Here is an 11,108-nt window from a genome sequence, read left to right as displayed (position 1 = left end):
ATTTACTTGGTGTCAGAAATCAATAAAATATTTGGGTACGTCTTCGTTGGTGGGCCTATACGGGACAAACTATATGGCATTGTTAAATTCCATTAAGTAAGATATCCAACGCTGGAAACAGCTGTGGTTATCTTGGATAGGGAGGGTTAACGTGGTAAAAATGAATATACTACCCAGGGTACTATTTTATTTTCAAATGTTGCCTATTCAGTTACCCTGTGTATTTTGTAAATGCCTAAATAGACTAGCATCCTCATTCATTTGGCACCCTTGGAGAGCTAGGATTTCCTCGAAAACATTCTTTCGTCCTATAAGTGAAGGAGGTTTGGGACTCCCAGATTTTAAACAGTATTATGTTGCTTCTCTTTTGAATAGAATCCTTAATTGGAAGTATGATGTACTTTCTAAGGGACGGGTTACTTTAGAGATGGAGCTTTGCTCAATCAATTTAAATAAAGCTATTTGGGTTCCTAAACAATATAGATCTTTAGGAGTGGACACATCGCCTCTTACTTTACCCACATTGAGATGCTGGGATGCTTTGCACAGACAAGAGGAGTGATTATTTACCTCACCCCTACTTCCAAGTACTGGATATCATTATTTCCCTCCTGGGCTTCAAAATGTTTTTTTAGGACAGTCCTTAGATACAGATACGTGCTTGTTGTTAAACCAGGTTATTTCAGAAAAGTCTGTTCGTCCACTGTCACAGCTTGTTCCTTTGGATAAATATAGACAGATATATCAGTGGCAGTATATACAAATATGCCACGTTGTGAGGTCATTACCACTCCCCCTACATTCAGAGAGAGCTCTTACCCCGTTGGAAGCTATGTTTAGTAGAGAGAATAGACCGCCTCACACATTATCGATTTTGTATGGACTTCTAATTAGCCTTACTGGCCCAGAGTTCCCGGATTATTAAAGGAAATGGGAAAATTAATTTAATAGTTCACTTTCGGAGACTCAGAAGAAGACGATTCTGAGTTTGGCCCACAAAACATCGATATGTGCAAAGATACAGGAAGGAAATTTTAGCCCCTCAAGAATCTCCGTTATGTTGGAGAGGATGTGGAAAGAGAGGCACATTGTCACATATTTGGTGGTCTTGCCCAATAGTAGAGATCTATTGGAGAAAAGTACTCCAATTGAATAAGATAATAACAGGTTCTACATTGGAAATCATACCCTAGAGTGTACTCTTTAACTGTACCCAAACGCCTTGGAGAAGATACAAATGTTCTTTAGTGCCCTTTCTTCTTAATGTAGCCAAGTCCCAGATTCCGAAGTTTTGGAAAGATCCAAGGGAACCCTCATTAAAGAGTTGGTTATATGGTCTGGAGGAAATATGTAAATTGAAGAAAGTTATCAAGATTATCGGGATACTATTTGGGCCCCTTGGATAATGTTTAAAGATAAAGCTCAATATTCTGATGTTATAAATCAGGATGGGATTACTTGAGATGTTTTGGCAGCTTTGGCCCTTATGTTAAAAAGTAATTTTGGTTGAATTTACCCCTGTGTACTTTCTAAACTTTTAAAGCTTAAACTAGATTTGTTGCAAATAGATATAAATATAGTTGCATGTGTGAGTTGTTTAATTGATATGTTTTAATATGGTCACTTTCACATTTTTAAACACTATTGGTTGTTACATTGCTGAGCACTTTTATATGCAGGATCGCTGAATTATTAGCGGCCCGCCTAAAATAAATTGTATTAGGACTAATTGTATAGGACTAATATATATGATATGGAAGATTTCTTCCTCAGGTTCACTTTTTAAAGAGTTTGTAGCACTGTTTATATAGAATTTAAACCTATTTTAAACACTTTACTATGATAATTACACTAAATGTACGCCTAAATATGAGTATTTTGTGTTAAAAGTATATTGTATTTTTGTTGTGTTTAAAAAAGAATAAAAATGGTAATAATATCCAGGTCATTGTATTATGTTCTTGTTGAATGTTAAAGCTGTTTAAACCACTTCATTAGCTCTTGGTATGAGAAGCTGCAAATGTCTTCAATATTACAGTAACAAGTCCAGTTAAATGTGGCTACTGCTAAATAGATAATGACCTGGATAACAAAAAACCTTCACCAACATATTTCCAACGACTTTGGTGGGTATACCCTGAAACTTGTGTGGGACTACGAGAGTAACATAGGAAGCAACTTGGAAAGCTACAAAACATTTTTAAAATCCTGAACATTATAGGAACAAATCCAGTTATTATTATTATTATTATTATTAATAAACAGGATTTATATAGCGCCAACATATTACGCAGCGCTGTACAGTTAAATGCAAGTAAGTACTGCTAAACAACAAATGTGTTTCCTGTATTATAGTCTGTCCTCTGAGACGGCAGTGTAGGTGGTGTAGACTTTGTTTCATAGCAACATGGCTTCTTTCATACGCATGACTTAAATCTGTTTATTATCTTTCCGTCACTTGGAAACTGATACTTGATGTTGTTTCACCAGAAGACTGAAACTGCACACATAAGAGAAGAAATGAAAAACAAACATATCACGCATGGTCTGGACATTAAACATGTCATAAAACATATATGTTCAAATTGTTAAATGCAAATACAACGGTGAATACTGCATAGTCTCCATACATCATTTGCAAATGTGCCAAAGTTTTCCAAAGGCTTCAATTGATGTCAGTGGGAAGTGTAACATGTACATGCGTTATGAGCATTTATATAATTTGGAATGCGTTCGCATAAGGAACAGACACTGCAAAATGGACGAAAAAAGCTCTTTGGAGGTCTTTATGTAACACCATTTGATGCATCTAATTCTAAATACATCTAAAATGTGTCTTAAAGGTATCTTTTGAGGATTTACAGTACTGTTTAGGCTGCATGTTCTGGACATTTGAAAAATATAATGGAGGAAATAAAGAGAACATGCATGCAAGGCTGCCAAACCCCAGGAGCTTTGCTGTATAAGTGGTTGAACTTTCCCATGGTGGATCAGCATTTACCATTATATCAAATCAGTATTTGTTAATCTCCCTAGAAACCCATGGGAGCCTCTTTTATTATAACCTGTAAGTAATGTTTCCAAGCATGCTCACACACATATATTTTTAACAGTGAAGTTGACTATTGATAAATCTCCCACTCTCGCACTTGTGATATTTTGTTTTTCACACTTAAAGCTTAATTGAATAAAACATGAAAACATAACATTAATACAGACTGGTTCTTGAGTAAAATCAAAAAGTAAAAACTAATTGAGTAGCAAGATAACACATTTAAAGAGCAACACAATGCAAATCTTCTCTTATATAGAAAGGAAAAATATCTGCTTTTTGATACATTCCTAAAATAAACTAAAATTTATAGTAATATATATTAAGTTCAGATTCATTTTACAATACAGACCATATTAAGCATTAATACTTGATACAGTTAGAAAAAGGTAAGTATGGGAGAAGGAAAACATGTCCCTGAGATTATAAATTCAAAATAGTCATTTTGTAAACATGGCTTGATACACAGCAGTACATTTGAAAACAATCCAAGCATGTTGCAGAAAAATTGTCTATGATGTCTAAGCTAATAGCTTTCGCTTCTTAAAAAAACGGAATAAACTTTTCTTAACCATAGTTTTACAGTGGGAACCTCTTGAGAATTCCCAAACAATGGAATAACACTTCTCATCGCATTTAATAGGGGCATTACTAGACTTTTTATATATTTTTTTTTAAGATGTTGTGTGTAGGTGCAGTAATCATACCTCTGGTTGAAAAAGTAGTGCAGAACCAGTGATAAGTTGGCTCAAAGTTCCAACCTCCTTCCAGAAATTTTGTATCTGGTGGCATCCCCACTATATGTGCATCATTGTACTTATTTCAGACCTACAACGCCAACAAATATCAGATTTCTGTGGAGCTATTCTATGAATTTCATCAGGTGTCCAGTACCAGTGGGTAAGTATCTTATAAGCATTCCCCTGCAATCTGGTACTTATCAAACATTTATGTGTCAAAAAACAAGCCCCTTTCCACTGTTCATCCGTCAACTTGAGACCTAACTTTTGCTCCCATTTTTGTTTAAATCTCCATGATTTAAACATGAGCATGAGTAGATTTATTTAGGTAATTGTACATTAGGGAGGTGGTATGTGACAATGGAGTACCCCTTAAACAATATTGTTTAAACACCGTCAGTCTTACGAGTAGTTTGGACTTACAATCCAACATAATAATATGGTGTTTGATCTGGAGATATGTCCACCACAGGAACTCTTCATCTCCCTCTACTAAGTCCTTCAGTTCCGACTTGTCTAACAATCTCCCCTCTCGAAAAAAAAACACCAACTTTTGGGCTCAGCTGCGACTTCCATCTCACTAGAAACTTGCGTTCTAGACCAGGTTGAAAATCAGAATTACTCACCAATGGTGTGAGCAGACCTGGCAAGAACGTCAAACTCTTCCCTTTCAATAGTTTTTTGAAAACTGCTATGGTTGGCCCTATGGTTGAATGGGTCTTAACATAAATAGGCAAACAATAGTTCTGTGTCCACATTCACTGAACTTCCCTACTGCCTCTTCCAACTTTACCCAATCTTTACAATTGGAATGGCAATTCAAATCAAAAAATTTTAGCTAAACATATTGCCTGATAGTATTGCACAAGAGAGGGAAAACCCATACCTCCTTGTACGTTGGCCTTAGTGACAATTGTATACCGTATTCTCAGTGGTCTGCTGGACCATAAAAAGCTGGTAAGTAATGTTTCTAATTTATGAAAAAAAAGAACATGGGACCCTAATTGTGACTGCCCTAAATACATACAAAAAATGAGGGAGTACATTCATTTTTACAATGGCAGCTTTACCGAACCACGAAAAGGGTTTACCTTTCCATTTTTGTAAATTGTCTCATATTGTTCTTAGTAAAGGTGTGTAATTTTTATCAAAAATTCAGTAGTCCTCTTTGGGATTTGGATGCCGAGATATTTCAAACTGTCTGACTTCCATGGGAAAGAATGTCGGATTGTCTGAATCATCTGTTGCAGTATGGATATGTTCAAAGCCGCAGATTTATTGTAATTTATCTTGAAATTAGAAATTTTTTGAAACTGTTCCATCTCTTGTAAAATTGGCACTGATATCTGAGGTTGTGTAAGAGAAAACAACAAATCATAACCATATGCTACCGTTTTATATTCCTTGTCTCCTACCTTCAATCCCATGATGTCCTGATTCAGATTAACCCGTCTAATAAAATGTTCAAGAGTTAAAATCAATAGCAATGGTGACAGCGGGCAGCCCTACTGGGTACCATTGCTAATAGATATGTTCCCAGAGAATACGCCGTTAATTTTAATTTTTGCCGCTTGTGAACAATATAGCGACCCAAACCAGGACATCAAGCGGTCCCGAAATCCAACATAGCGTAAAGTTTCAGACATGTAGTCCCAAGCCACCCTATCAAAAGCCTCTTCGGCGTTGGTGGATAGGAACATGCCATGGACTGCATTAGTTTGTGCCCAGTGATGCAAATGAATGGCCCTGGTGGTATTATCTCGAGACTCTCAGCCTGGGAGAAAACCAACCTGGTCCAGACCTATCACTTTGGATAAAGAGGCTGTGATCCCATTTCTCAATATTTTGGCTAGCAATTTAATATCAACATTTAGGGGAGAAATCAGCCTGTAATTTAGTACAATTGTGTACGTCCCTTTCTGGCTTGGGGAAAACAGTAATATGGGCTTCTGTCCATCTGGTAGTGACGGGCAGACCCTCTAATAAACTATTCATCGCTTTTAAGAGATGCAGGGTCAAAATTTTGGCAAATGTTTTGTAATAAAGGGTTGAGAACCCATTTGGTCCTGAACTCTTCCCCGCCTTCAATTGGGAAATAGCTAACTGCAATTCTTCTGTGCTAAATATTCTCTCATACCTTTCCACTTCCTCCTCTGACAGAGTGGGCATTTTACTGTGTGTAAGATATTGCTTCAAAGCCATTTTTCTAGCTGTATTATGAGCAGTTATCTTGGTTGCAGGGAGATTGTACAGTTTCGAGTAATATTTGTGAAAACTTGCTGCCATTTTCCTAGCATCATGTGTAACCTGGCCATTGGGTACCATGAGTTCATAAATATAGGATGAAACTTGTAGTTCTCTCAATGTTTTTTCCAAATGTTTGCCACTCTTATTACTCTCTTCATAGTACAGTTTTGATCTAAAAAACATAATTTTCCTGTTTTTTTCCTCAATTAAAGATTTTAAATCTTATCTAGCTTGTTGTAAATCCCATTCTGATTGTTGTGATATTTGTCTTTTATGTGTACCCTCCAAATCTGTCACTCTCTTCAGCATTTTCGTTTCCGTTTCCTGCTCTCCTTTTTCTGTTTTTGGCAGCAGAGTCCACTCTAAGTTTGTCTGCGTGAGAAAGAATTAGTCAATTCTCGAATATATATGTACCGCCTAAAAAAAAGGTATAGTCCTTTTCGGACAGACATAGCACCCTCCACACATTCACCAATTGTAATGATTGAAGTAGGGATTTCATTTTCTTAAGAATCTTATATGGGACTGAGGATTTTCCAAGTGTCTATGCCTGGGTTGGGGGGAATGTTAAAATCTCCGCCCATCACCACTATGCCTATGTGATATTTTGATGAAAAGGTGAAGTATACCTTTAATGTTGATCAACATGAGTTGAACATTGAAATACATGTGTGCAAATCAAGATATGATGTAGGAATATATTTCTGGAAAAAGTAACAGAATAACCAATGACTTGATAATCTTTATTGCATTTAGACATGAATAAGGGTTTTCATGATTTCATCGGCCTTTAGACAAAACCAGTCATTAGCAGAACCTGCCCTAGTCTGTAAAACAGACCGTCTTCAAGTCCTCTGTTACAGTAACATTCTACTGGATAGTGCAACTTTTCTTGTTCCTGGCGATCTTCTTAACTTTCTGGCCATCTCTTATGTTTGTTACTGCCTCTAAGATCTTAAAAAAAAAAAAAAAAAAATGATCATCAACTAAACGATTTTTAAACTACCAGTTTTTAGTCACAATAACAGCTTTTGCAATGCAATGGTCATGTAAACTTTTAGGACTACATCATATAATTCTCCTGAATAAGCACCTTAGGTCGGCAATACCAGTTAAGGACCCCAGGTAATTGCTAATTACTTTTTAGTCGCTATGCTGCCCTTGCGAAAATTGGTGGAATGTTTTATCAGTTCCTCCACAGGAAACATACAAAAGTGGACACAGGTAGCAAGTATCAGTTCTGGTCATTGTATAGAACTCTACAGTATATTTTTTTTATTTTTCTTTTATATTAAAAACCAATGCAGACTTTGACATGCCACATTTTTTAAAAACAGACATTTAAACCTGAGCTCAACACTTTAATTTACAATCTTTCACCCATCAGTTCTGGTTGAGCTTTCTTGGTGGTCTTGGTGCTACATCACATACAATACAGGATAGCAGTAGCCAACAAAATAGGGTGTGCTATTTCGGGCAGTGTTTCAGACCAATAATTGACCAGGTCTCTTACTGAATCCCGATTACTAAAGCTATGTATACATGTTAGATAATTGTTATTTGTAACAAATGATTATTGATATATCATTATATAGAAAAAAGCATCAGATGATGGCAAAAGACGTCATCCTCTATTGTACGGATATCATTAGACAATGAATGATTGTCACACATGCATGGCCAGTAGGTGGGTGATCTTCAAACAACTGCATCTGCAATCAGTACAACGTTCTGCTGTTCTCTGGACGATCGCATTTTGCTGTAAATATAGCACTGTTGATGTGTAATTCTTTGCAAGCGCTCATTTACTGATTGATTGTTTATTGCCAGTGACAACTATCCAATGCTTGGGCATAGCAAATGAACTTGTGTCAGCTTCTACTGAAAAAGTCAAGATAATTACAGTAAAAGCAATGTAAGGAATTCTAGTAAAGAAATGGAGCCTGTTCAACTGTGCAAGACTCAAGCCTGGAGTTCAACCTTAACTGGGTTCAAAAAGAACCTTAATCAACCCAAACATACAAAGTTTTGGCGCCATCCTAGAGTATTCAGTTCCTTCCCTGGCTCACAAAGCTTGCTATATAACAAATAAAGGATTCCACAATTTTCCACTATATTTGTGTCCATTCACAGCTAGCATATACACAAGTGCATAAAATGTTCTACCCTATTTTACAGTTCATACATGTCATGATACTTACGTCTTCTGGGTATGGAAAGCCACCACACTCCAGTTTAGAGAAAATTAGCTCATTGTTGACTTTGATTTCAAAACTTCCTGTAATAAGAGAGAATACAACGGTGACTAATGGAAAAATCAGGAAAATTGCAAGGTGTTCAAATATTTGCCAAACACTCATACCACTATCAAAGGATACTAGAAAAGTATGTTGACTGTTTCAGGTCAAGACACTTTATAGTGATATAAAAAAATCCAGTATAATAATAACCATTAACAAAAACCTTTCTACTTCCTACAGAGGACCTATACTGAGAGCTAATGGAAGCTACAGTTGCTGAATTCATTATAATAAAATTAAATTTTTTGGAATATAAAAGCTAATCTTTTGGTTTCAGTAGTTTCAGCCACACCTGAAACAAGCATGTATGCGTGACAATAAGCTGTACTTATTAGGGTATTTAAGGTAAAGGGTAGAGGTTGAATACCAACCAGCCAAGGTGTATATTTTAGAACCAGGTCAGAAAAATCAGTTTATATAAGAAAAAAAAAAAAAAATAACCATGCAGTTGGGTTAGTTGGCTTACCTCTAAAATTGACCTTGGACCTATGGACTTTGTACAGGGCTACATAATATGATGGTGCTATAAAAATATTGTGTAATAATAATCATATAGGCCCTATTAAAGGCTTGTGGAGCAAGGCCACCATAATGACTTGCTAGGGATTGAATCAACCAAGCAGCTATCCCAGAAGGCCAAGGTGGTTTGCTTTGACTGCTTGCCTATTTTGATTGACAATATTTTCAGCCTTACCACTTAAAACTTTTTTCTACAGTTTTCTATACCCCATTTACAGTACTTTGGCTGTGGCCTGTGATGCATTTATCCTGGACACCACTTTCTCCGTTCCAAACAAAAGAACAGAACTTGGACAATGTTTCCAAATAGGCAAGGAAATGGCAAACATCTAGGTCACTGAAACTAGTGCCAAGATCATTTTCTTAGATATTTTTCCCACTTCTCAGTGACTAAGTATTGAAACCATATATAGACAGGAAACTAGAATTTTAAAAGTAGGTTTGCAATCTGGAGGTTCCAGGTTCACATAAAAATCAAGTAGTATAAAACAGTCCTATACTTACCAGTTCTCCCTACGCCACCGCTGATCTCCGCATCAGGTACAAGCTGCTTGATTTCATTCGCAAGTTCCCGATAACGGGGTTCATATCCTCACCTACCACTGAGAAAATAAGACAAGATAAAGATACAATAATTAAACCTTACATATTCCACATGTGAAATGGATATTGAAAAAATTTGGATACATCTGAGGCAAAGCTTCATCTCAGCTTCCATTTTTCATCCAGGCATGTACCAGTCCACCAAGTGTGGGAACCGTTTTTTTTTTTTTTTTCAGAAGACCTCTGCAGCTTTACAAGCACATCTATTTCCTCCCATTTTTCATTTCTCACATACATAAAACTTGAATTTGATTACACATTTACCATAATTGTCTAGCATGTTTACAATGTTTTACAAATCCATGCTAAATTCTTCTATATATGCTTTCTTGAAATGACAATATGGTTCTAATGTTTTCTGTGGGCTCAATGTTCAGAGTGTAATGCTGTTATGGACGGAGGATTTTGGCCAATGGTAAAATACCCTCTGTAAAATGTGCAATACAATTGTGTTCCTTTGTATATATTGTGTTGCAATGTCCTGGTTTCATGCATCTTATAGCAGATGGCAGATGTGACACTCAACATGGATAAAGGTGTGCTAAGCATCATTCACCCTTTACCTTCAAAAGCAACCCCTGACTTAGCTATAGATGCGAAAAACGCAGTCATTTCCCCCACAGGAATGTTGTTTTGGCGTCACTCTTTCACTCCCCACATCCAGAATAACAGGTTTTGCCGCTTCTACCTGTCGATCATCTCCAAAACATGCCCCTCCCTGTCGCCAGAGACCAAAATATCCCTGGAACGTATTCTCATAATCTCTAGACTCACTGCAACATTTGCTTCCATGGCATTTCACCAACCTGACTCACTTAATCTACTCCTTATCTCCTACTTCTTTCTGCAAATCTCGACATTGGTTCCCTTTTATTTCAGAATCAGTTTTAAGCTATTGTGCTCTGGCTGTGTATTACTCCACAGTTCCTGTACCTCTTCCTCTGTTCTGCTCTCTGGAATTAACTTCCTCTAAAGGCTTGCACACTTTACAACCCACTTCTTATAACCTGCTTACCTATCTTCATATCTCACCACTATTCAATTCCTCCTACGTATTGCGTTCTAGGCTCTACCACCTCTTAGATTGTAAGCTCAGTTGGGCGGGGTACACTTCTCTTCTTATGCATGCTTCCCATATACTAATATGTTAGTGTTTTATCAATACATAATAGTAACTCACATGTTCCTACAATGTAACAGAATTACTATTTTAGGTCAATAACCATTGTGAAAACGTAATCAGGGCTATAAACGAATAGAAGAAGTAATTACAATGTGTTTCAGTCTACATGGGTTATCTTTAAGTTCAACGTGCCTATGTCATGCATACATAAATTGAGTCCAATGGTCAAAGTATGTATTTGTCATGTAATATGTTCTCATATAACAATCATGTAGATATGAGGGCGGTGTACAATTGGTATGAGAGGTATTCTGCTCCTTTTGAGTTGCTGATTTTTAATCTAGAAAAATTTTGTATTCATATAGCTGGGGAGATTTTCCATGAGCCATTGGTGAAATTGAGGGTTTAAAATGGTGCTTGCACAGTAACATTTTCAGAGACTAAGATAATGGTATATGTTCACTTTTTTCTTTGCAGTTGCATGCCACATTAGGCTGTTTTTACATTACACATGATGTATACTG

The 11,108-nt window shown here is 36.6% G+C and overlaps 1 protein-coding gene across 1 annotated transcript; it reads right to left on the bottom strand.

The window, feature by feature from the left end:
* Positions 1 to 6,807: 6,807 nt before the first annotated feature.
* LOC140322550 (migration and invasion enhancer 1-like) lies at positions 6,808 to 10,486 on the bottom strand. Its single transcript, XM_072399105.1, has 4 exons — positions 10,477 to 10,486; positions 9,363 to 9,449; positions 8,241 to 8,317; positions 6,808 to 6,993 (listed from the first exon to the last, which is right to left on the bottom strand). Exons 1-4 carry the CDS (start codon positions 10,484 to 10,486, stop codon positions 6,910 to 6,912), a joined length of 258 nt encoding a protein of 85 aa, XP_072255206.1. The 3' UTR covers positions 6,808 to 6,909.
* Positions 10,487 to 11,108: the final 622 nt, after the last annotated feature.

The sequence above is a fragment of the Pyxicephalus adspersus genome, chromosome 2 (assembly GCF_032062135.1).
Source record: "Pyxicephalus adspersus chromosome 2, UCB_Pads_2.0, whole genome shotgun sequence".
In the NCBI taxonomy this organism is placed as follows: domain Eukaryota; kingdom Metazoa; phylum Chordata; class Amphibia; order Anura; family Pyxicephalidae; genus Pyxicephalus; species Pyxicephalus adspersus.
Note: the sequence above shows the minus strand (reverse complement) of the source record. Positions and strands in the feature narration are given on the sequence as shown.